Here is a 22,491-nt window from a genome sequence, read left to right on the forward strand (position 1 = left end):
CGGTAGCCGGTCGCAAGATGGCGGCGAGCGTACTGGCATGATCTCCGTACGCGAGCTATTCATAGCGACGCGATCGTCGCCGTCGGCTCAATGCAGTTTCGATCTCCAAGTAGTAGCATGGCGCGGCTCGCAGCACGCGAAGACGCATGCAAGCTCCTCGCGCAGAGCCTCAACGAGAAGGCGTCTTACGATGAACTCATGGACGAGCACCGCAGCGCATGCCAGTGCTGGTCCGTCCTCCTCGAGGTACTCCTACTTCCATGTCCATCACGCTAGCCTTCTCATGTGCGCAGGGCCTGCATGTGCCCTGCCTCGACCTCCCGCACGCCTTGCATCATGGCAAGGGCAGTGCGACAAAGCGCGAGCTACGAGACACGATGCTCTGGCTCCATCCCATGACGCTCCAGCTCTGCTTCTCCAGTGTCCACGAGTACCACGACCGCATCCCGCGCCTCCCGCTCGCCCATGTACGCTTCGTCCAAAGCGGCCGCGTCATCAGCACGTCGACAAAGGCGCCGCCCCTCATGCCGTACCCGTGCCTCTCGCTCACAACCTACCACGGCGACGTGGTGCACATTGGCTTTGCCACGTCACAGCTGCGCGACTACGTCGTCGAGATGCTCAGCGAGATCGTCCAAGTCGTCGACGTCATGGCGCGCGTCCAGGACCACGTATCCTCGATCCTTTCCGCCTCCTCCTATCTTCTTCTCTCGCTAGGTCGCGCAGCACCTCAAGCGTCGCGACTCGGTCGGAAGCAACAACGCAATCGCCTCGACCGCGTGGACGCCCCATGACCTTGAACTATGGCTGCACGACCGGCAGCTCGCGCCGCTCTACGTGCCGCTGCACGCGCACCTCTCGCTCGCGTTCGAGGTCCATGGCGACGCGTACGAGCGGTTCCTCTACCTCAGCGACGACTCGATCCAAGCCATCATTGCGAATGAGAGCAACCAAGAAGGCGCCGCCGTCGCCGAGCTGCGGTGCGCGCTTGGCACGCAGCTGCAGCTCGCGCGGGACGCCAAGGCCAAGCTAACAGCTGCGACCAATTCCACCAAGCGACGAAAGCCTTCCCTGCGGTGGCCACTGCGCTTTGCATAAGCGAGCAATAAGAACCGTGACGAGGTCTGTCGTTGCAGTACAACTCGGATTCTCCTACGCGAGCACGGCCAGCATGTCGGCGACCGACGTGAACTTTTCCCGGGGCTTGCCGACCGCCGCGCCCGCGGCTTCTTCCGCGGCTTCAATCCGGGCGTAGTCGGCCCACGTCACGACGCGGGTGGTGGCGGCGAGCGTCGCATGCAGCTCGTCCGCGGGCTTGGTCGGCGCCGGCAGCGTCGGTGCGTCGGCCATCAGGCTCGCAACTGTGTCCCGGGCGTCGTTGATGTTGGTGCCAATGATGCCGGACGGGCCGCGCTTGACCCAGCCGGCGCAGTAGAGTCCGAGGACCGGCGCTTGCGTCGCGACATCCACGATGCGTCCCGAGATGTTGGAGAGCACGTTGCGCTTCGTGTCGAACGGGACATTTTCGAGCGGCTGCGACTTGTACCCGATGCTGCGCAGGACGAGGCCGCACGGAATGACTTCAAACGCGCCCGTTCCAGTCGCACGCTGCTTGTACGCGTCACCGTCGAGCGCGTTGACTTCGACCTTGATGGCGCCGACGCTACGCAAGCCCGTCGTCGCCGCTTGCACTGCAGTGGAAGAGGCACGTACCGCGTCGGGTCGTTGGCGTCGGGGAGGAAGGCAACGGGCGAGAGGAGGAACCGGACTTGGATCTGGCGGTCGCGCGCCGCATGCACCGTGTGCTCCTTGGCCACGGTGCCTACTCTTCGCATTGAGGTCAAAGGAAAAGACTGCCGAGGTCGTACTGAGAAGCTGGTAGATGCGCTTCTGCGCACGCGTCTCTTCAATCTCCTGGAGCGACGATGGATTGAGGCCGGCGTTGAGCTCGATGGGGTCGACGACGCACGCTGCATCTTCGAGACGCGTGATCTCGCGGAGCTCCTTCATCGTGAACGCTGCCTGGGCGACGCCGCGACGACCGACGAGCAGCACCTTCTTGATGCCTTTGGCTGCAAGCGCATCGAGCGCATGCTGGGAAATGTCGGTCGACGCGAGCTCGGCCGGCGACTTTGACAAAATGCGCGCGCAGTCGACGGCGACGTTGCCTTGGCCGATGACGACGGCCGTGTCACCGTTTAAGGGCACGTCCAGGTCACGGAACGACGGGTGGCCGTTGTACCAGTTGACAAACGACCGCGCCGCCATGACACCGGTGAGGTCTTCGCCGGGGATGTTGAGTTTGCGGTCGTCGGACGCGCCGGACGCGAGCACGACCGCGTTGTAGTACGGCTTGAGCGCATCGACCGAGACATCGGCGCCGACGCGCACGTTGCCGAGGAACGTAAAGCGCGGGTTCGAGGCCACGTCGTTGAAGTCGTTCATGACGTTCTTCACTTCGGGATGGTCCGGCGCGACGCCCGAGCGCACGAGGCCTACGCAGTGCGCCATGAGATGCCTGCTCGGCGGCGACGACGAAGAAGAAGGAGGGACCATAGGGCGTCGGGAGCGCTTCGAGCATGTCGATGTGCACGCCAGCATGCTCCTTCAAGAGGTACTTGGCCGTGTAAAAGCCGGCGGGGCCCGAGCCAACGATGCAGACGCGCTTCAAGTCATCGGCCTGCACGCTCATGCAGCGGAAGAGGCCATGCGGGCGGCGCGCGGTCGCGGCCATCGCGCGGAGCGAGCGGCCGTGGTGCATCATCTCTGCAAATCCGGATTTGCGGCGCTGGGTTCGATGGCTATCATGCGGCCATTGGTAGAAAAGTTGTCAAGCGCTAACGCTGATTGGTCCGTACGTCGAAATCCACGCGATCGATCGCGAATGCACCAACGTTGGAGTGATCACAATGCCAGAGGCAGAATACGGTACCATCACCACCCAGCATCAAAGCTCGGAGCAAGGTCTCCTGGACGTCAGTGGGTCAACATGGTCTGTGCATACCGGCGTGGGGAGCTCCAGCTGCGGCCTCTTCGGGCGACAGCTGCATGGAAGGCTCCGAGCTCAACCAACATGCGCTGGACGCTCGCAAGATGCAACGCATTGGAAATACATCGTGTTGCAGTTAGTAGCTGCTACACTAAAGCGACGACGGGAGGCCGCGGCTTCAGATCGGGACGGCCTCGCCCTTGGAGGCGTGGTTGGTGTAGTACTCGCCGACCTTGTCCCAGTTGACAACGTTCCAGAAGGCCGAGATGTACTCCGGGCGGCGGTTCTGGTACTGCAAGTAGTAGGCGTGTTCCCAGACATCCAAGCCGAGGATCGGGATCATCGAGATCTCCGAGTTGGGCATCAACGGGTTGTCCTGGTTGGCGCTCGATGAGACGGCGAGCGTGCCGTCGGCCTTCACGCCCAACCACGCCCAGCCCGAGCCGAAGCGCGTCAACGCGGCGGCGTTGAACTTCTCCTTCATGGCATCGACCGAGCCGAACGCCTGTTCGATCTTGGCCTTGAGCTCGCCCGTGGGGCCAGCCTGGCTCGTGCCCGGCGGCGCCATGAACGTCCAGAAGAGCCTATATGCCATCGTTAGCCATGCCGCCATCGCATTGCGCCATCGTACGTGTGGTTGTAGTGACCACCGCCGTTGTTGCGCACAGCCGGGACCGTGGCCGTCTTGACGATCTCGACAATCGACTTGCCGGCGAGCGAGGGTTCCTAAGGCAGGTGGCATGAGCGGCCATGGCCTTGCCTCGCAGGCAGACGTACCCCGGCAATGTAGTTGTTGATGTTGTTGATGTAGGCCTGGTGGTGCTTGGTGTGGTGGATCTTCATCGTCTCCGTGTCCACATACGGCTCGAGGGCTTCGTAGGCGTACTTGAGGGGCGGAAGGGTGAAGCTCATCTTGGTTGCAAAAGGCAAAATGGGCTCACTTCCATCTTACGCGACGGATCGTATTTTTATGCTTCCACATACAAACATCAAGCTTGGATTAAACACCCGCATAAAACTAGGAGGATCCCTCGTGTCATCCGGATAACAAGCCGAGATTGTTCGCGACGCATACAAACACCAAGTAGAACGAACCTCGGAATTCGGCGTGTCGGCCACCTTTTTCACACGCGAGAAATGTGGTTTTCAAGAAACGCACCGGAATCAGCTTGTGCACCGGCGTCTCTCCACCGCACGCACGGTTTATACTCCCTGTATCCGGACGACGTAGCATTTTCCACATGTGGGAAACCAACGGCGAGGATCGGCGCCATCACGCGCAACGATTGGCGGAGCTAGGACCAATGAACGGGCCGCCTGACGAAAATGCGTGGCGCGCTGCGAACTTCAAGTTCGAGAACGCCCACGCGAGAGGCGGCGACGCTGACGCAGCATCCAGGATATGTGCATGAACTATAGCGTTGTGCTGCGCTCTTAGAACCAACTGGCTTAAGCTAGAGAGGGATCGACGGCGTGCAAGTGATCGAGGATGATTGCGCTCGGAAGGAACTTCGCCGTCATTCCGAGGTGGTCACGATGAGCCACACAACCTTGGTCAGCGCCGAGGTCCAAGGTTGGTCAACGAGCAACCCAAGCAGCAGCCATGCTTTGCAGACGGTCGAACCCGCTGGTCGCATCGCGATGCATCCTTCTCGTGAGCGACAACCCTTGGCAGGATCTCGGTGGAAGCTGCAAAGCTGACACGCTTTCGCCGGTAAGAGACTCAACGACATGATGCCCATGCGGCCGAGGATCGCGATCGAGACAGCGTTGCCATCGGGACGAAACTTGACGGCCGACGGAATCAGCTCCTTGATCGAGAGCGTCACCATCATCTATGTACCAGCGCCAAGACCAAGCATAGCACCCTCCACGGTCGGGTTGAGACCGTCACCGATGATGAAGAACGCGAGGATGGCGCCGAGAGCGACGACGCACAGGCCCACCAAAAGGCTTTGCAGCGGTTGCCAGTGTCAAAGTAGACTGGCGTCGCGACAGCAATGCCTTTACCAATCTCGGTGCAAGGCGGTTGTGCCACAAGGCGTTGTGCCAAGAATCCTGGCGGCGACCACGTCCTTGCGTCTGCCATGAAGGCCACATGAGCTTGTACGCCTATGCTAATGCCGAACGCGCTATATGTGTGCGTGCTGCCACTTACAAGAGCACCCGCCTCCTGACAGCTCCTCCTGACCTTGTCCGCGCTGCTCAACCTGCTGTCTTGCCCTGCAGCTTGACACGGATCTTTACAAAGTGCGTAATGTTAATAACACTTGGTAATTTGTCTCAGGCATGGTGCTTGCACAGGCCCGGCAGCAGGCGCAGAAGGCAGTGGCCATGGCCGGCGCCTCGATGGCGGCCACGGGCATCCACGTCCTCGGCGGCGCGTACCTCATTCCGACACTGCGCCTCCACGCGCCTGTCCGCGTCAACGGCGAGTACGACATGCGCCGGCTCGTGGAGCAGTCGCGCACGAACTGGAACCTCCGGGGGCCTGTCATCCTCGACTTGGCCAACGTGAGCTCGAACGGGTCGCCGCACAACTCGCCGATCCGGTCCTCGGAGCTGCGCTCGCTCATTTACGCCCTCCGCAGCGAGAACCTCCATCCGATCGGGATCACGAACGCCAGCGAAGACATCAAGGCGATGGCGTGGAAGTCGCTGCAGGTGCCGAGCATCATTAGCACACGCCTCGAAGACGATGGCGACTACGAGGCAAGCGACGCCATGAACCGCGTCGCAATGCATCAACTCATGGAAGAGGCAATGGGCCACGAAGAAGCAGCGCAGGCCATCATCGGCGAGCGCCTCGATACACCGTCGGCCCCTGCCGAAACCCCGGTGGTTGCCGCCATCGCATCGACACAGCGGGGTATGATGGTCGTCGAAGGCTCCGTTCGCACGGGGCAGCAAGTCTACGCCAAGGACCAAGGGCTCGTCGTCCTCGGCTCGGTCAACTCGGGCGCCGAGGTCCTTGCCGACGGCGACATTCACATCTATGGCACACTCAAGGGCCGCGCGCTCGCCGGTATTGGTGGCAACACGGACGCCAAGGTACGTTCCATCAACTCACGGCTACATAGCCATCTCAATCGTTCGAAGGTCTACGTGCAAAAGTTCGACGCCGAGCTCATTTCGATCGCCGATACGTTCACGACGTGCGACGCCCTCGAGGCGCGCGAGATTGGCCACGTGGTAGGACTCCCTCGCATTGAACTAGAGACATTCTCATCTCTGGGTCAACTAGGTCGACGACAAGCCCACAATCGTGTGGCTCGAAGACGGCGCGCTTCAGTTCAAGTCGGTCGTGCCCGGTCCCTAATTTTCGCCTCCAATTTCTACCAACTCGTACATATTTCTTGCATTTTGTACAAATATTTTTTGATTGAAAGTCGCCGTCGGTTAAAGCACCATGGCGCCGTAGAGGGTCGCGGGCGTCGACGGCGCAATGGAGGAGCGCAGCGCCGGGTCCTGGTACATCTCGACGGACCCGGACGTCGGCGAGAGCAGCATCGTCTGGTCGGGCGCATACGCCTTGCCGACGGCGCGCAAAAGCTGCTCCTTGTCGCGAATGTAGTGCCATAGGATCAAAATGAACGTGAGCATGAGGAGCACGACGACCGAGGTGCTTTGGTAGAGTGTGCCCCGGACGAGGAAGAAGCCGGCCATTGCGCACTGGTAGATCATGAGCGGGAACATGCTTGCGTGGGCGCTCGTCTTGGCAATTGCGCCGTTGCCCTTGATGCGCGGCCGGACGTACAGGAGCGAGTACCTCATGGAGCATATGCCATTAGTGGGCACTCGAACATGCAACCTACTTGTCGACGAGGTGCTGCATGAAAAAGTAAAAGGCGCCAAACGGCAAGATCACGGGCACGACCGTGCTGAACGCGACAATGACGACGAGGACGCTGCACCACATGCGATAGTTCGATAGCTGCACTGTCGACAGACGACGCACCTAATTTGCAACGCCGACTGCGTGCCCGTGTAAAACTTCCACGCGTCGACCGCGTACGCGTGCTCCTTTGGTGTCACGGCGCGGGACCAGCGCCACGCAAACTCGGCGCCTTCGGAAATACGCAGCATGACGACGGCTGTGCCCACAAACGCCCGCTGAATCACTAGATTCGACAGTTGAAAAATGAGACAATCGACAATAATGTACATATACCGTAATTGACAAAGAAAACACCCGAGTTGTTGAGGAAGAGCATCTCAAAGAGGTCGAGGACTTGGCCCTTGTCGAGAAAATACTGGAAGAGCGCGTTGATCGACACAAACGTAAAGCTGGGCACAAACAGCGTATTGAAAATCAAATCTACGACAGAATTTTATCATGTGACGACCTCCACCCCCAGTGAAACCAGTGGACGTACACACAGCACTGTAGTGCAGAATGCTCTTTTCCTTGGCCGAGTCGGTCGACATGGGTTGCATGCGTCCCGCGTGGTAGACGACGTTGAGAAGCACACCGTTGATCATGACAAGACTACCATGGAGTAGCATCATTGAAGAAGACAGTGAACCGCGTACATCATGGTGGGAATGTACGAAAATGTCATTTTGGCCACGACGGGCGAGAGGCCAGCGACGCAGTCTTGGACGTCAAACACGATGTCGTTGACCCACTTGGCGGTCGCTACACAAAATGCACACCGTATTATGTCGTCCGAAGGGTCCGTCCAGCGTACTCGAGTAGGCGCCGGATGAAATGGCCGATGTGACCGCCAACGGCGACGTGAAGAGAATGATAAACACCGTGAGAAACGTGTAAATCGTTGCTGTGAGCAGTGTACGCTTGGTCGACTGGTACGAGACGCACTCCCAGTCAATGTCGTCGGGCTCTGGCGCCGTGTCGAGCTTCCACTGCGTCAGTTGGAGTTCGTCGATCTTGCGCTTGACTAGATGCAATGTCAGCACATGGACGATGCGCATTTGAGTAGTACGGATGTTGTGGTATTTCTTGGGGGCGCGGGCAATCATGTGCGCGACCGACTTGTACTTGGTCTTCTTGACGAACCGCGCCTTCCATTTTGGGTCGTTGAAGATGAGGAAGATGCGGCCCGTGCCCTCGTTTTTGGCGATGATCGACGCGAGCGTGCTCGCTTCCAACCGCTTGCTGTCGGCAATGCTGGCCTGGAGCGACGCGACTTGGTCTTCCAGCGGCGCCTGGAAGCACGTCGGCTCGGGAAACCGCAAGCTTCCGGGCAGCAGTCGCAGCATCCACGGAACAGAGTTGGTCAGTTGCATGCGCAAGAGCAGTTGCAGTCGCTCGATACGATCTTCGGCGTCGATGCGTTGCTTGTGCAGTCGGCGGTACGGCCCCAAGTCGTAGACGACTGTCACGTGGCTCATGTAGCCCGGGAAGATCTAGAGATGAATGAGATGGTATAGCGTAAACGACAAAATACCTGGTCGAGGAGGTACAGGATGCGGTCTTGGGCCATTCGCTTGGGCACGCCGGACGAGACAAGGATCGAGCGGGCGCTGAGACTCGACGGGATCATGCAGAGGAGGTTTGTCTTGGCCGGGTCCCGATTGTTGCAAAGCCGCCCGAGCTTGTGGAGGAAGATGCCGTAGAAGAGCGAGAAGACGTACGTGGTAATTACGGGCACCCACAAGAGCGGCGACTTGTCGGGCAGCGACCGGATCGTGAGCGTGCTAAACGCCGACCACGGCGTGGACGCGGCAAAGACGTAGACGGGCAATAGCACAAAGAACGCAAAGCCGCTCATCGCGAGCACGAGCCGCAGGGCGTAGACCTGAAAGGTGAGGTAGAACGCGGCTTCGTCGCCGACCTCGATGTGCAGCGACTGGATGTCGCGAAACTTGCGGTAGAAGGCTTTGAAGCGCTCGATTGGCGTCGGGTAGGCGCCAAAGTGCACGCGGTATGTGGTCGCGGTCGTGTCGGTGTGGCCCGTCCAGTAGAGGCTGCTGCGACTGCTGCGCGACGCGAGGAAGAGGCACCACGCGACGCAAAAGCCGACGCTGTTGACGCCAAAGACGACCATGATGCTCCACCAGCCCTGCGCGGCCTGCTCGAGCCGCTTCCGGCCGTAGTCCACGTGCCAGATATCGCGCTGCGACGCGTTGTGCATACCGCGGACGTCGAGGATGTCGAGCTGCTGTGGTAAAATCCCAGCGCGACAGCCTGCGCCGGGATTGGTGCAAACGCCTCGAGCGCTGTGACATGCCTCGAAAGTCGCCTGTGATTGGCGGCTGCACTTGCTGTTGCAAACAGCGTCGGGTGTTTTCAACATGTCGTATAGAATACACTGTACACTATGCCACTGTCGACGCCAGAGGGATCTACGGTACCGCATTCCCACATAGCAAAGGATGACTTTACCGCCTTGTGGGACCAAGGCCTTGTAGCTTGCAGCGCTGGCACACAGTAGGAAGGCGTGATGCTCTTGGCGGGTGCTCTGTTTTAAACACGTGTTGAAGATCGCTGTCCGGTGATCAATGAACCGACGTTATCCGGACGTCCGGATGATGCAGAACGTCCAATCAATTCCAGAGCAGCGAGCGATGGAAGCCGACGCCCCCGTGGTCCCGCGCCGCTTTGTCGGCCGCAAGGTGGTCAAGGCCGAGACCTGCGCCGCCGACAGCGCCTGTGCTAATAACTCGGGCGCCTGCTGCAGCTCGGAGGCTTCGACGTAGGCGCGCCGCCTCCATGCCACAAGGCGGCTAACCCATGCATAGGCTCGTCAAGAAGAAGCCCAGCGCCGCGGCGCTGCGCCGCAAGATGGCCAACCAGATCCCGGACGAGATCCAAAACGACCCGGAGCTCGGCAAGGCCATCGAGCAGGTTTGCATCGCCGTTGCATTTGTTTCGCGCTCATGCTCGTGGCATCTAGCTTCCTTGGAACTACAACTTTGAGATTCGCAAGACGATCTGGAAGCTCAAGCAAGCCAACAGCAAGCGCGTCGCGCTGCAATTCCCAGAGGGCCTTCTTCTCTACGCGTGCGTCATCTCGGACATCATCGAGCGCTTTGCCGGCGCGACGTGCATCATCATGGGTGATGTCACGTACGGCGCGTGCTGCGTCGACGACCTCACGGCCAAGGCGCTTGGCGCCGACTTTATGGTGCACTATGGGCACAGCTGCCTCGTGCCGATTGACGTGACAACGATCAAGATGCTCTACGTCTTTGTCGACATTTCGATCGACGTGACGCACGTACGGGAGCGCATCTCCAGTGCGCGCATTCGTGGCTCACATCGTAGCTTGTGTAGCTCATCGAGTGCATGAAGCTCACGTTCGCGCCGTCGACCAAGCTCGCGCTCATGGGCACGATTCAGTTTGCGACCGCAATGCACTTGGCGCTCAATGAGCTCAAGAGTTACTTTACCGACATTGTCGTACCGCAAGCCAAGCCCTTGTCGCCCGGCGAGGTCCTCGGGTGTACGTCGCCGCTCTTCCCGGACCGCGAAGCACTCGTGTTTGTCGCCGACGGTCGCTTCCACCTCGAGGTAAACTCTACGTTTTCTGAGCAACGCTCAATCTCGTTTTTCTAGTCGGCCATGATTGCCAACCCGACGGTCAAAGCGTACAGATATGACCCGTACCCCAAGGTGCTCAGCTGCGAAAGCTACGATCTGGGCCAAATGGTCGCGATCCGCAAGTACAATAAGACGCTTTGGCGCATGAAGCTGACAATGGTGTGGTTCGTAGGAGCGCGGTGGAGACGGCCAAGTCGGCGCAGACGTTTGGTGTGATCCTCGGGACGCTCGGGCGCCAAGGCAGCACGGTCATCCTCGACCACCTCACTTCCGTCCTCGACGCCCACGGCAAGCGACACTTTACGCTTCTTCTCTCCGAGATCTTTCCCGAAAAGGTATGCCATTCTCGTAGTTGAGAGTATCATGACGAAGGTGTCCTAGCTGGCCATGTTCAAGGAAGTCGACGCATGGATCCAAGTGGCGTGTCCGCGCCTCTCGATCGATTGGGGCTATGCCTTCAACAAGGTAGGTTTCCAGCGGCTGTGGGCGCGATGGCTCACTTTTTGCAGCCGCTTTTGTCGCCGTACGAAGCCGAAGTGTGCTTGAACGAGACGCCGTGGCAAGAGGCGTACCCGATGGACTTTTACGCCAAGGGCAGCGGCAAGTGGACCAATTATTACAAGCCCGAGATCACAAAGTAAGCCCATCCAGCATGGTGTACTACAGGTAGTCAATGGAAGGGAAATACACGCGTCGACGTGCGACGAGATTTGTATGCACGTGTTGGTTTGTGCGTCTTGAGCTTACTCGGCTGTGGCCTTGCCTGCTTTCGGCGGCGACCTACCAAGAGTGTTGATTTCGGAATCTATATAAACACAAATCTGTGGTGTACCCCGGCAAGACGGGTCCGCCGATCTTGTCGCCGCCCGCCACGGTGTTTACAGCATCCGGGTGGAAGTGACACACCTCCCTAGACACAAAACATTGATGAGATCGCCGCTGAAACGAGAGGATCCTACCCAAAGATGAGCTCTTGAAGGCGGCGCTTTGTGAGCTGCTCCTTCTCGAAGTCAAAGCTAAACGGCTTTGTCGACTATAGAGCCATGGTCAAGCCATGGTCCAAACGAGCCATCTCCAACCTTCGGCTCATCGTCGTTGTTGTGAAGCGACTCCAAATACGGGTGCTCGAGCGCTTCTTCGACAGAGATGCGCTTCGTTGGGTCAAACACAAGCATCTTGTCGAGCAAGTCCAACGCCTATCGCACAAGCTCTTGCATGCTGCAGCAACATGGTGGCAGCGTACGTTCGCCTTGGCGTTGGGGAAGAGCTTGTCGAGGGGCACTTTCGGCTTGTTGGGCTGGCCCTTCATGAAGCGTCGAGCCTTCTCGCTCGTGACAAAGTGAAGCTCTTCTTCGGACGGCGTGCCCAGTTTGTCGCAAATGATTTGGAGCTGGTGGATGTAGTCGTCGCCAGGGAACATGGGCTTCCGGCCCAGAAGCTCGGCAAAGATGCAGCCGGTGGACCAAATGTCGATCGCCTTGGTGTACTCCTGCAAGACGAATACATGAGGACGCTACTGCAATGCGTTCGATACATACCTTGGTTGAGAGCATGATCTCGGGCGCGCGGTACCACCGTGTCACGACGTACTCAGTGAGCTCCATGTTGTCCTCGTCGGGCTCAACACCTCTGCAAGATTGTTGTAACATGCAACTTGCAAGAGGTACATACCGCGCGAGGCCAAAGTCGCACACCTTGAGGTCGCAATTCGAGTTGAGAAGCAAGTTGGACGGCTTCAAGTCGCGGTGCAGCACGTTCGACGAGTGGATGTACTTGAGCGCCCGCAAGATCTACGCTCTCCAGTGCCATCCGATTCCTCGGCTGCGACTCGAACCTGGTACAGAAAGTACTGGACATGGTCGTCGCTGAGCGGCTGGCGTGAGTAGATGATTCGGTGCAAGTCAGTCTCCATGAGGTCCGAGATGATGTAGACGTCCTCAAAGTGGGCGAGCGACGGCGGTGGCAGCAGGTCGACGATCGTGATGATCTACTCGGTATGAGCCTCCATGGCATGGTCACATATGTAGCTTGCATTTTCGTGGTCGAAATGCCGGAGGAGCTTGATCTCGCGCAGGATGCGTTTGGCGTCGATGAGATCTTCAAAGGCCTTGGACACCTTCTTGATCGCGACCTTCTCGTCCGTCTCCGTGTTCTGCGCGGATCTACGCGCCATGGCATGATGCATACCGATCGATCGCGCTCGTACATGACGACGCCGTAGGCGCCATGGCCGACGGGCTTGATGAACTTGTACTTGGTGTCGACCTGGAACGTCGTACCCGAGACGACGAAGCTATGGGTCCCCGGGCGCATGATGATCTCCTTGCCCCCGCTCTCCTCGACGGCCATTCCCTCGGCGACGGACGACGATGCCATGCTGATCCTCTTCCTTCCTCTTGTACTTGACCGCTCACGAGGGACACTGCGGTCGTAACTGCCGACGGATCGCAAACCTCTGCAATCGCATACCGACCGAAGATCCCGCGGCGTATCATTTGATACAGGATTCCGAAATTACCGTGAGCGAGTTTTTATTAACGACAGTCAAATACAGGCCCACGACAGGCTCGTGGATATTTTAGACACGAAAGCACGAGTGCGCTCTGGTCGGTCAATATATATTGATATGTCATTGAGATTCTTTTTGCATCAGGTTGAGGCACGGCAGAGGTCGTCGGAGGCGTCGCTCGCCTTCATGCACGTTCGGAGCGATACTGCGAACATGGCTGTGGGCGATTCTGGCAGACATGCAAGAGACTCGCTGCGACTAGGTGCGCGACACGCCGCTTCAATATATATTCATATTGGCCGTGGACTGGACCCACGCAAATACATCTCGCATTTTATATGCTACGTGCCGGGTCGTCGAATATATTGTCTAAAATATATTGCATTGCGCAGGCGGGCTGGAGACGGCACAAAACACGTCGCATCGGACGATGTTTCCTGTCTTTTCCAAGCTTGCAAGCGTGGGCGCAAGGCTAGTTGCACCCAAACGCCGGCAACAACACTGCATAAAGCTTGGTAGCTCTGTGGGCAAGGAAGCGCACTTGATTGCGCTGGTGCAAGCATGCAATAAGCGCCGATTGCGACACGATCCCGACGTTGCAATGCCAGTGGCGTGTTTTTATCCGCGTGCTCATGGCCCTGCGGTAAACGACCTGCGACTGCGTAAACGTCCAGTGCCATGATCTGATTGGCTAATAAGCCACGTACGTATCACCACCCGTACATTATGTACGACCTATGCAGACTTTCTGTCGGCGCTTCCCAGCTCTGTCTCCAAGCCCCGCCTCTGGCGTCCCCACCAAGGCGGAAGCTCGACGTTGGTGCGCGTCGCGCCCTCAACACGAGTCTCAGAGGTCTCTACCACTCCGCAAGAGGCAGATGCATGCACGCGCGGAACGTACGTAGAGTGGTCCATCGTGTCTATGCGGCGATGAGACGACATTGGTAATTGCACCTTATATTGAGACGCCATCCGCGGATATTCCGCCAGCCAAAATCGAGTGGCTTCATTTTTGGATTTCCGCCGTAATGGACCAAGTCTCGTGGGGCGCCGAGTGGTGGGCGGCGAACGGCCGCCCGATCGTTGACGCGTACGCGTCGCATGACATGGGCGCGGTGCTGGCCGCCATTAGTCGCGCGCCGTCGACGTACCTCCAGTACATCAAGGCGGTGTACGAGCGCAGCCCCGAGCACGTCATCATTGAGACGTTCCTCATCGTCTTCATCTTGTACATCTCGTTCGTCAAGAAGAGCAAGCTGCCCAAGCAGGCGGCCGACCGCTTGACGCCGGCCGAGATCCAGTCGCTCGTCGACGAGTGGCAGCCCGAGCCGATCGTCGCGCCCATCTCGGACGCCACGATCGCCGCCGCGACCTACAACCTTGGCATTGTTGAAGACACGCCGGGCACGCACATGAAGCTGCGTGGCATTGCGTCGCCGGTGCTCAACCTTGGTACGATGGACTTTCTGGGCATGGCCAACCGCGACGAGATCAAGACGACCGCGCGCAACGCGCTGACCAAGTACGGCTGCGGCTCGTGCGGCCCGCGCGGCTTTTACGGCACCATCGACACGCATGAGATTCTGGAGAAGGACATTGCGCACTTTATTGGTACGACCGACTCGATCACGTTCTCGGACATTGAAGCCACTGCGTCGTCGGTGCTGCCCGCGTTTGCCAAGCGCGGCGATCTCATCATCGTCGACGACGGCGTCAACGACTCGATTCGCACAGGCGTCAACCTCGCGCGCTGCACGACCTTGTACTACAAGCACAACGACATGGCCGACCTCGAGCGTGTGCTCAAGAGCGTCCGCGACGCCGACAAGAAGGCCGGTCGCCGCTCCGACTGCCAGCGCCGCTACATTGTCACCGAAGGCCTCTTCCGCAACTATGGCGACATTTTGCCGCTGCCGCAGGTCGTGGCCCTGGCGCGTGCCTACTACTTCCGCCTCTTTGTCGACGAATCCTTCTCGTTTGGCGTCCTCGGCGCGACCGGCAAGGGCGTCACCGAGCACTTCAACCTCCCGATCGACTCGATCGACATCATTTGCGGCTCGCTCTGCACGTCGCTCGCTGGCGTCGGCGGCTTTAGCACGGGCTCGCAGCATGTTGTCGACTACCAGCGCATCAACAGTGCGGGCTACGTCTTCTCGGCCTCGGCCCCGCCGTACACGTCGGCTGTCTGCTCGGAAGCCATCCGCCTCCTCAAGAACGAACCGTCGCTCGTGGCGCAGCTCAAGGCGAACGCGCAGGCGGCCCACGCCGCGCTCCGTGCGTCGTCACTGCTGACGGTGCTCAGCGATCCCGAGTCGCCCGTGCTGCACGCCACGACCGCCAACGCGCCGTTGACCCAGGCGCAGGCGGCTGCGATCGTCCAGGCGTGCTTGGCCAAGGGCGTCGCGGTCGTTGCTGGCGACCACAAGCCGACGCCGCTCAAGACCGCCGCGTTCTCGACTATCCGCTTGACGGTCAACGCGCAGCACTCGGCCGAGCACATTGCGACCGCTTGCCGCGTCGTGGTGGACGCCATTGCAGCGCACGCGCCGGCGGCGTCGACCGCCGCCACGACAAACGATGGCCTGCGTAGACGTAAATAAATTAGCTCTTAGCCCTTTTCTTAGGCTCGTTGGTATCCCGCCGGCTGCACGGTGCTACTTGCTTTGCACGTGCACTCGCAGTAACCGCCAAAGCGTCTAGCGTGTGTTGCAGCTTCCACGGTAGTGAATACCTCGCGCTGGAGGGCCGACACACATCTCCTGACAAGGACGCGTCTGGACATTAGTCGTCTCTTGGCCCTCTCGGTATTATGAAGCTGTCGGCTTGTCCTTGGGCTGTAATGTTATGGTGGCCTCTGCGCTGACACTGAGCCCGGATGCGTAACTACGTGCAGAGATACTCAATCTCGTCGGCGCGGCTTCGTTTGCGAGGTTGTCGCCCAAGCTTATAGATCGCATCGCACATGTAGCTACACATCACATCATCTCGCTCTCTCGAGCGTCCATATAGGGAGAGTAAAGAGGCGAGTTGCCGCCGCCTGCAGCCGGGCACTGGCCTCAGCGCTGGCCTTTCTTACGCCGGTTTCACCACGGTCGAATGGCACTGCGTTCCGCGCGCGTTCCATCTCTGCACGTGCCGAGTCGCATCTCGCTGCCTCATTCTGCAATGCCAGCCCCGTCGGCCATGTCCGGCGGACCCCGCGCCGCTCTCGGCGTCGGTCTTCTCGCCGCGCTCCTCTTGCTCGAGCGCAATATCTACGTGCCACCGACGCCAGCAGCCGTATCGTCTCTGTCCTCAATGACCGTCGCGTCGCGAGATGCCCATTGCCCCATCTTGCACGTGAAGACGGTCACCGAGTGGCACGCCGGGCACCGCGTGCATCTCTCTGCGTCGTCGCCGCTTTGGTCCGTGACGCTGGTCGTCGACAACTGGCGGCGCGTCTCGTCGTCTTGGAACGCCGACGCGCGGATGCGGTCGCCGACCACGATCGACGTGGCACTACGCAATGCGTCCACGAGCGAGTTTGCCCTTGTAATGGAAAAGGCAATGTGGGAAAGGCCATCAAGCATCCTCTCGGCGAACGTGACGACCGCCGACGGCACGCACTGCGCGTACAATCTGCCGCGCCAGATCAGCGTCGGTTTCTACCGCCGCCTCGGCGAGCCCAACGCTTCGTACGCGCCGTGTTCGCGCATGGCGAGCAAGCCGATCGCACTCGGGTTTGGCCACACGTGTGCGATCAACGGCTCCAACCAACTCTCGTGCTGGGGCCTCAACAGCTACGGCCAAGCGACGCCACCGGCCAACGCGTTCATCCAAGTCGCAGCGTACGACTACCACACGTGTGCGCTCTCGGAATTCGGCTACCCCTCGTGCTGGGGCGCGGCGTACACGCAGTACAACAACTACTCGTATGTGCCGGTGGTGCTGCCGGCGACGACGTCGATGGCGACGATCTCGGCCGGCGGCCTCCACGGGTGCTCGACGGCCCTGAACGGCACGGTGTTTTGCTGGGGCGCCAACGACCTCGGGCAGGCGTCGCCGCCCGCAGGCCGCTTCCAGCACGCGTCGGCCGGCTTCCGGCACACGTGTGGCATCACGTTTCCGGACGGGAAGCTCGTGTGCTGGGGCAGCAACGACTATGGCGAAGCGACGACGCCGGCGGGCAACGACCAGTATGTACAAGTCATGTGCGGCAACCAGTACACGTGCGCGCTCACGAGTGCCAATGTTGCTCGGTGCTGGGGCCTCGACAACCCGAACCTCAACTTTACAATGGTACGAGCATCCTCGAGCAATAAGAAGTCATTTCTTATTGCACTAGGTACCGGACGGGCTCTTTTTTTCGTTTGTCGGCGTCTCCAAAACTGGCAGCTTTAGCTGTGGCCTCTTGCTCAACGGATCGGCCACGTGCTGGGGCGACCCCGTCGCGTACCGAGGTCTCTACAACTTTGCGGTCTCGCCGCCGACGTACCCAACGTTCACATCGCTTGCGCTCGGGCAGCGTAACGTCTGCGGCACGACGGCGCAAGGCACCATCTTTTGCTACGGCGCGGGGGCGGCCACCCCCCCGGTATCGTTTGTCGCCAAGCAAAGCGGGTACTGCTACCGCCCGCTCACCTACGGCGCGGGCCCGTCGTGGCTCACGGACGGCTCGACCAACGATACTTGGCTCAACACAAGCTACGTCGGGAGCAATATCGACAGTTCCAGCGGCAGTGGCAGCGGCGAGAGCAACGACACGCGCCCCACACTGGTCCTCAACATCTCGTCGTATGCGTACAAGAAGCTCGATGCGTCGGGCAGTCAGTACGGGTGCGGCATTGACGAGACGGGCCAAGGCCACTGCTGGGGCGCGACCGTGCTCAGCGGCAGCGCGCGCGCGGTCACCGGCGCGGTCGACATTGCAGTCTCGATGGTGCAGCAAATCATGTGCGCGCTCACGCTCGCGCGCAAAGCCTCTTGCTACGCGACGCTGATTGACGGCGGCGGCCAGTTTACCGGCAACGCGTTCGTGTCGCCCCGCGACGACTTTGTCATGCTCTCGTCCAAAGGCATTCACATCTGCGGCTTGAAGGGCAACGCGCACATCAAATGCTGGGGCTTCAACAACGACGGACAGCTCGTCGTACCCGACCTCTCGTATCTCTACGTCTCGGCCGGCGGGTACCATACGTGTGCGATCACGACCAAGTACGAAGTGGCGTGTTGGGGCCGCGACAACTACGGCCAAGTCAGTGGCATGCCGCTCAGCACCAAGTACCGGTACGTCTCGAGCGGCTACGAACACACCTGCGCGATTCGCATCGACGACTCGGTCGACTGCTGGGGCGACAACAGTCGTGGCGAGACGAACGCGCCGACCGGCGTCCTCTTTTTGCAGATCGACACGGGCTGGCAGCACACGTGCGGCGTCACAAAGGCGTGGACGCTGCGCTGCTGGGGCAACAACGACTTTGGCCAAGCGACACCGCCACCCGGGCTCTACTACCACGTCTCGGCAGGTCGGACGCACTCGTGTGCAACAAGTACGTCGGGCGTCATGACGTGCTGGGGCGACAAGGCCGCCAAGCTCTCGATTCCCGCGCTTTTGCAACCCTTTAGCAATGTCGCCACCGCCGAGTACGTCCGCCAGCTCCAAGCCAACAACTCGCTCACGCGCATGACGTGCTCGACGCTCGGGTGGGGCATTGCGTTGAGCACGAATCTGTGCGCATCGACGTCCGTCTTTCGTGGCTGTCCGAGCGTCTCGTCGTACCCGGCGGCGCTCGCGCGCTGCCAAGGTACACGCCTTGGCCTTTCTCTCCGCGGTCTAACTTCATGTACCTTAGTGATTGGCGGACGCCTACCGACGGCAGCCGAGGTCCAAGCCGGCCTTCTCGCGGTCGATGTGTGTCAGTCAGTTAACAACCCGGTGTGGACAACGACGGCGTGCATTCTCGGCACGTCGGTGCAAGGGCGCATCACGGTCATCGCGTCGCCGCCATCGAGCAACCCGCTGATTCCGACGCCGCCGACGCTCACGTGCACGCCCACGTCGACACCGTCGATGCCCGTGTGCATTTCGGAGCGAGGTCACCTTCTTTCTTAGGTCGTCTGCTATTCTCACAGCTGCATTTGGTAGAGTTTACAGCGTGCAGCCTCGGCAGTCGCTGCTCGCAGGCGTGTGTGTCGCTCACCAACTCGCAGTACGCGTGCACGTGCGATGACGGCTTTAGCCTCACGGGCGACGGCGCGACGTGCGCCCCCGTGAATGCGCCGCGGTCGTCCAAGACGTGCAAGCAGCTCGGGTGGACCAAGCAGTACAAAAGCACGTGTGCACCATCGACGGCGTGCTTGGCAGCGGCGACCTACATGGACGCCGCGCAGGCGTGTGCGGCGCTCGGCGCTCGGCTCCCGAGACGCTCGGAAGTCGTCGGTATCGCCGCCTTCCCGACGCAGTGCGGCACGTCGGCGTTCTGGACGTCCACCAAGTGTGCGGCTGGCATCGCGCCCGGCGTGATCACCACCAACACGGCGACCGAAACATGCACGAATGCGACCGCGACCGCCCGTATCGTCTGCGTCGCCGACCCCGGTACACTTTGCTACTTGACACATTGATACGATGGAGAAAATTGGTTAGATATCAACGAGTGCGCGCTGGGCCTTGCGTCGTGCACGTCCCAGTGTTGGAACGTCGAGGGGTCTTATACGTGCACGTGTCCCAACAACGAGACGCTGCTCAACACGGGCACGGGGGCCAACGTCTGCGTCGAGTCGCCGACGCCAATGCCGCTGTCGACAAGCACGTGCGGCGCGCTCGGGTGGACTCCGCTCACGGGCAACACCATTTGCACCAGCAGCCAAAGCAAGCCAAAGACGACGACCCAACGCCGCCTCAAGGCCGCCGTAGAAACGTGCCCGGATACGATGTCGTACGGCGACGCGGCGAGCTTTTGCGCGACGCAGGGCGGGCGGCTCCCGACGCTCGATGAGATTGCGATGAACCTCCAGCTGCTCACGCGCAATAGCGTCTGCGGCATCAACCAGCCGAGCCAGCTCATCTGGAGCACGTCGCCGTGCTCGCGCGACCAGACGCCAACGATCGGCGTCGCGGCTACGAACGCCCAGCTGCTCTCGACGACCGCCATGGATACGATTTGTCTTCCGATGACCAATGTCACTGCATTCCCCGTGTGCGTCGCCGACATGATTGTCGGTACGTCCTCGATTGCGAAGGACCGACTTGATACACTGAAACAATCCTTCTAGTCGGCTCGTGCGCGTCGGGCACCAACCTCTGCTCGTGGGGCTGCGCCGACGTCAACGCTGGCTACCGCTGCATTTGCGACCTCGGCCACGTGCTCGGGAACGACAGCGCGACGTGCATCAACGGTTCGCAGCCAGTCTCGACGCTGACCGCGGACGGGTTTCCCAACCCGTGGGCGCCGGCGGGTGCAACGGTGGTCGCGGCGCGGTCGTACGGCTTGACGGGGCCGAGTCCGAGCAACACGAACGACTGCGCCGGCGTCGTCTCGTACGCAGCCGCCACTGCGCTCTGTCAGCGGGCCGGTGCGCGCCTTCCGACGTCCGACGAGCTCGCGGCCGATGTCGCGCTCGGCTCGGGATGTCAGCTGGACTACGCGACGGTGTGGAGCGCCACACCATGCTTCCTTGCAAATGGCTCGACTGGGGTGATTGCGACCTCCGGGTCCAAGCTCGGGCTTCAAGCGAACCCCGCGTCGTGCGTCGACGCGGCCACCATGCTCGCCAACGTCCGCTGCGTCAAAGACCCCAGTAGCAACAAATGTGCGTCGTCCCCCTGCAGCCAGCTCTGCTTCAACCAAAACTATGGCTACGCATGTGCATGCAACCCGGGGTTTACCCTCGCGCTTGACGGCGTCAGCTGCAATCCAGCGCCGGTGCTGCCGTCGCTCAAGACGTGCCGCGACTTGGGCTGGACGCAGTTTGGCGTCGCCAGTGGCACGTGCACGCGCGCGATCGCAAGCTGCCCAACACCAACGATGCAAACCATGGACGAGGCCAGCACGATATGCAGCAGCCGCGGCGCCCGCCTTCCGACGCTACCCGAGGTCCAACTGGGGCTTGTGCTCGCGTCGACTTGCGGCTCACAGCGCATCTGGACGTCGACAGCCTGTGCGCTCTTCCCACCGACATCGTCCGGCACCGCGATCGCTCCCAAGTCGCTGCTCGGGTCGCTCACACTCACGTCGGCGGCACCGGCCGTCGTCGTCTGCGCGGCCAGTACCGACAAGCTCATGACGCAGTGCATTGCAGACGCGCGCGACAACCTGTGTGCGTCGATCAACGGCACGAGCCTCTGTCCGAGTGACCAGCAGTGCGTCATCAGCGACAATGGCACCTCGTCCTGCGCGTGCGCGACCGGCACCAATATGGACAGCACTGGTGCGTGCGTCCCGTTCAGCCCGCTCTCCACTTCGACGTGCAAGAACCTCTGCTGGCAAACGACAGCCGCATCGCCCGTTTGCTCGGCGCGGCGCATCGGGGCGCCCATGATTTCCATTCCCGATACGAGCCTCTCGGCCTGCGCGCTCACGTGGCTGCGGCAGTGCGCCCCGCCCGTCACGGCGGCGTTGGCGCCCAATGCGTGCGCGCAACTCGGGTCCCGCCTCCCGACACTCACCGAAGTCCGCGCCGGGCTTCCGTCGCCTGTGAGCACTTGCAACGGCTTCACATACCAGCGCGTCTGGACGTCCAGCGCATGCATGGACCGCGCGAGTATGACACCCGGCGTTATTGCGAGCGGCGTTGGCGCCTGGCCCACGTCGTCGCCGCGCGAGGTGTGCGTCACGAGCAACGAGACGGTGGGCCCGGTCCAGTGCGTGGCCGACGTCTACGAGAATGCGTGCACGAGCGGGATGCACACGTGCCAGCAAGTTTGTCTGCCGAGCGGCGCGTCGTCGTATGGGTGCGCGTGCCACGACCAGTACCAGCTCGGACCGGACGGTGGCTCGTGCGCGCCCATGCTGCCGCCCGTGAGCCTCGTCTCGTGCGCTGCGCTGGGCTGGACCAACGTGCAGCAAAAGACCTTGTGTGCCAACGGTCGCGTCAACGTCACGTACGTGAACGACCAAGGACAACTGGTGCGCCACACGCAGCCGTACGTCAAGACAGCCATGGCGTGTCCGACGTCGCTTGTGAGCTACAACGACGCCTTTGCGCTCTGCGCAACGCTCCAAGCGCGCTTGCCGACGCTCGATGAAGTGCTCTCGGACAAGGCGATAGGCGCGGGCTGCGGCACCGACACGACGCGGGTCTGGACGAGCACGCCGTGCAGCATCATGGGGGGCAGTGCGCTGACATACATTTCGCTTGCAGGCGCGTCGCGCTACTTGCTCCTATACCCGCAGCAGTGCACGCAAAGTACGCAGCTGGCAGCGGTCAAGTGCGTCGCCAATGTCAACGTCAAGTGAAAAAAACACTTTTGAACATGAGCAAATTGTCTTGTCGAGATGCGATTCG

At 60.7% G+C, this 22,491-nt stretch overlaps 10 protein-coding genes across 10 annotated transcripts; 5 read left to right on the forward strand and 5 right to left on the reverse strand.

The window, feature by feature from the left end:
* The first annotated feature begins 68 nt into the window (after window positions 1–68).
* Window positions 69–1,146, forward strand: SDRG_02315 (hypothetical protein). Its single transcript, XM_008607896.1, has 3 exons — window positions 69–246; window positions 294–671; window positions 718–1,146. The coding sequence occupies exons 1-3, from the start codon at window positions 91–93 to the stop codon at window positions 1,096–1,098; spliced, it is 915 nt and encodes a 304-aa protein (XP_008606118.1). The 5' UTR covers window positions 69–90; the 3' UTR covers window positions 1,099–1,146.
* A 6-nt stretch (window positions 1,147–1,152) lies between these two features.
* On the reverse strand, window positions 1,153–2,764 carry SDRG_02316 (hypothetical protein; the record flags this gene model as incomplete). The annotated part of the gene is made up of 4 exons (XM_008607897.1): window positions 1,153–1,663; window positions 1,714–1,822; window positions 1,869–2,495; window positions 2,554–2,764. 4 exons carry the CDS (start codon window positions 2,762–2,764, stop codon window positions 1,153–1,155), a joined length of 1,458 nt encoding a protein of 485 aa, XP_008606119.1.
* A 339-nt stretch (window positions 2,765–3,103) lies between these two features.
* Window positions 3,104–3,921, reverse strand: SDRG_02317 (Fe-Mn family superoxide dismutase). The gene is made up of 3 exons (XM_008607898.1): window positions 3,767–3,921; window positions 3,621–3,715; window positions 3,104–3,573 (listed from the first exon to the last, which is right to left on the reverse strand). The coding sequence occupies exons 1-3, from the start codon at window positions 3,899–3,901 to the stop codon at window positions 3,168–3,170; spliced, it is 636 nt and encodes a 211-aa protein (XP_008606120.1). The 5' UTR covers window positions 3,902–3,921; the 3' UTR covers window positions 3,104–3,167.
* Window positions 3,922–4,506: 585 nt separating this feature from the next.
* On the reverse strand, window positions 4,507–4,824 carry SDRG_02318 (hypothetical protein; the record flags this gene model as incomplete). Its single annotated transcript, XM_008607899.1, has 2 exons — window positions 4,507–4,616; window positions 4,656–4,824. The coding sequence occupies 2 exons, from the start codon at window positions 4,822–4,824 to the stop codon at window positions 4,507–4,509; spliced, it is 279 nt and encodes a 92-aa protein (XP_008606121.1).
* Window positions 4,825–5,266: 442 nt separating this feature from the next.
* Window positions 5,267–6,387, forward strand: SDRG_02319 (septum site-determining protein MinC). Its single transcript, XM_008607900.1, has 3 exons — window positions 5,267–6,040; window positions 6,089–6,181; window positions 6,234–6,387. Exons 1-3 carry the CDS (start codon window positions 5,279–5,281, stop codon window positions 6,306–6,308), a joined length of 930 nt encoding a protein of 309 aa, XP_008606122.1. The 5' UTR covers window positions 5,267–5,278; the 3' UTR covers window positions 6,309–6,387.
* On the reverse strand, window positions 6,331–9,133 carry SDRG_02320 (hypothetical protein). Its single transcript, XM_008607901.1, has 9 exons — window positions 8,401–9,133; window positions 7,936–8,359; window positions 7,681–7,890; window positions 7,523–7,628; window positions 7,366–7,478; window positions 7,161–7,307; window positions 6,948–7,110; window positions 6,805–6,897; window positions 6,331–6,758 (listed from the first exon to the last, which is right to left on the reverse strand). The coding sequence occupies exons 1-9, from the start codon at window positions 9,085–9,087 to the stop codon at window positions 6,389–6,391; spliced, it is 2,313 nt and encodes a 770-aa protein (XP_008606123.1). The 5' UTR covers window positions 9,088–9,133; the 3' UTR covers window positions 6,331–6,388.
* A 353-nt stretch (window positions 9,134–9,486) lies between these two features.
* Window positions 9,487–11,215, forward strand: SDRG_02321 (hypothetical protein). Its single transcript, XM_008607902.1, has 8 exons — window positions 9,487–9,648; window positions 9,695–9,800; window positions 9,850–10,173; window positions 10,230–10,466; window positions 10,512–10,618; window positions 10,669–10,831; window positions 10,878–10,961; window positions 11,006–11,215. The coding sequence occupies exons 1-8, from the start codon at window positions 9,521–9,523 to the stop codon at window positions 11,135–11,137; spliced, it is 1,281 nt and encodes a 426-aa protein (XP_008606124.1). The 5' UTR covers window positions 9,487–9,520; the 3' UTR covers window positions 11,138–11,215.
* Window positions 11,216–11,239: 24 nt separating this feature from the next.
* On the reverse strand, window positions 11,240–12,872 carry SDRG_02322 (CMGC/MAPK protein kinase; the record flags this gene model as incomplete). Its single annotated transcript, XM_008607903.1, has 10 exons — window positions 11,240–11,276; window positions 11,329–11,406; window positions 11,456–11,529; window positions 11,576–11,692; window positions 11,740–11,985; window positions 12,035–12,125; window positions 12,168–12,286; window positions 12,331–12,483; window positions 12,529–12,658; window positions 12,703–12,872. 10 exons carry the CDS (start codon window positions 12,870–12,872, stop codon window positions 11,240–11,242), a joined length of 1,215 nt encoding a protein of 404 aa, XP_008606125.1.
* Window positions 12,873–13,958: 1,086 nt separating this feature from the next.
* Window positions 13,959–15,894, forward strand: SDRG_02323 (hypothetical protein). Its single transcript, XM_008607904.1, has one exon. The coding sequence runs from the start codon at window positions 14,034–14,036 to the stop codon at window positions 15,603–15,605; it is 1,572 nt and encodes a 523-aa protein (XP_008606126.1). The 5' UTR covers window positions 13,959–14,033; the 3' UTR covers window positions 15,606–15,894.
* A 175-nt stretch (window positions 15,895–16,069) lies between these two features.
* On the forward strand, window positions 16,070–22,482 carry SDRG_02324 (hypothetical protein). Its single transcript, XM_008607905.1, has 6 exons — window positions 16,070–17,283; window positions 17,330–18,788; window positions 18,837–19,079; window positions 19,130–19,582; window positions 19,631–20,206; window positions 20,260–22,482. The coding sequence occupies exons 1-6, from the start codon at window positions 16,102–16,104 to the stop codon at window positions 22,440–22,442; spliced, it is 6,096 nt and encodes a 2,031-aa protein (XP_008606127.1). The 5' UTR covers window positions 16,070–16,101; the 3' UTR covers window positions 22,443–22,482.
* The last annotated feature ends 9 nt before the right edge of the window (window positions 22,483–22,491 follow it).

Source organism: Saprolegnia diclina, assembly GCF_000281045.1.
Source record: "Saprolegnia diclina VS20 unplaced genomic scaffold supercont1.5, whole genome shotgun sequence".
Classification (NCBI taxonomy): Eukaryota; Oomycota; class Saprolegniomycetes; order Saprolegniales; family Saprolegniaceae; genus Saprolegnia; species Saprolegnia diclina.

Bases quoted from the DNA above. Each gene is read 5' to 3' on its own strand.
- SDRG_02315 (XM_008607896.1), top strand. From the start codon at position 91: ATGCAGTTTCGATCTCCAAGTAGTAGCATGGCGCGGCTCGCAGCACGC. The intron at 247-293 runs GTACTCCTACTT...TCATGTGCGCAG, and splicing joins GCTGGTCCGTCCTCCTCGAG to GGCCTGCATGTGCCCTGCCT. The intron at 672-717 runs GTATCCTCGATC...TTCTCTCGCTAG, and splicing joins TGGCGCGCGTCCAGGACCAC to GTCGCGCAGCACCTCAAGCG.
- SDRG_02317 (XM_008607898.1), bottom strand. From the start codon at position 3,901: ATGAGCTTCACCCTTCCGCCCCTCAAGTACGCCTACGAAGCCCTCGAG. The intron at 3,716-3,766 runs GTACGTCTGCCT...CACCTGCCTTAG, and splicing joins TCAACAACTACATTGCCGGG to GAACCCTCGCTCGCCGGCAA. The intron at 3,574-3,620 runs GTACGATGGCGC...GATGGCATATAG, and splicing joins GGTGGTCACTACAACCACAC to GCTCTTCTGGACGTTCATGG.
- SDRG_02319 (XM_008607900.1), top strand. From the start codon at position 5,279: ATGGTGCTTGCACAGGCCCGGCAGCAGGCGCAGAAGGCAGTGGCCATG. The intron at 6,041-6,088 runs GTACGTTCCATC...AATCGTTCGAAG, and splicing joins GTGGCAACACGGACGCCAAG to GTCTACGTGCAAAAGTTCGA. The intron at 6,182-6,233 runs GTAGGACTCCCT...TGGGTCAACTAG, and splicing joins CGCGCGAGATTGGCCACGTG to GTCGACGACAAGCCCACAAT.
- SDRG_02320 (XM_008607901.1), bottom strand. From the start codon at position 9,087: ATGCACAACGCGTCGCAGCGCGATATCTGGCACGTGGACTACGGCCGG. The intron at 7,629-7,680 runs GTACGCTGGACG...CATTTTGTGTAG, and splicing joins TTCATCCGGCGCCTACTCGA to CGACCGCCAAGTGGGTCAAC. The intron at 7,111-7,160 runs GTATATGTACAT...TGTCGAATCTAG, and splicing joins TGTTTTCTTTGTCAATTACG to TGATTCAGCGGGCGTTTGTG.
- SDRG_02321 (XM_008607902.1), top strand. From the start codon at position 9,521: ATGGAAGCCGACGCCCCCGTGGTCCCGCGCCGCTTTGTCGGCCGCAAG. The intron at 9,801-9,849 runs GTTTGCATCGCC...CGTGGCATCTAG, and splicing joins TCGGCAAGGCCATCGAGCAG to CTTCCTTGGAACTACAACTT. The intron at 10,467-10,511 runs GTAAACTCTACG...TCGTTTTTCTAG, and splicing joins ACGGTCGCTTCCACCTCGAG to TCGGCCATGATTGCCAACCC.
- SDRG_02323 (XM_008607904.1), top strand. From the start codon at position 14,034: ATGGACCAAGTCTCGTGGGGCGCCGAGTGGTGGGCGGCGAACGGCCGC.
- SDRG_02324 (XM_008607905.1), top strand. From the start codon at position 16,102: ATGGCACTGCGTTCCGCGCGCGTTCCATCTCTGCACGTGCCGAGTCGC. The intron at 17,284-17,329 runs GTACGAGCATCC...TTATTGCACTAG, and splicing joins CGAACCTCAACTTTACAATG to GTACCGGACGGGCTCTTTTT. The intron at 20,207-20,259 runs GTACGTCCTCGA...CAATCCTTCTAG, and splicing joins CGTCGCCGACATGATTGTCG to TCGGCTCGTGCGCGTCGGGC.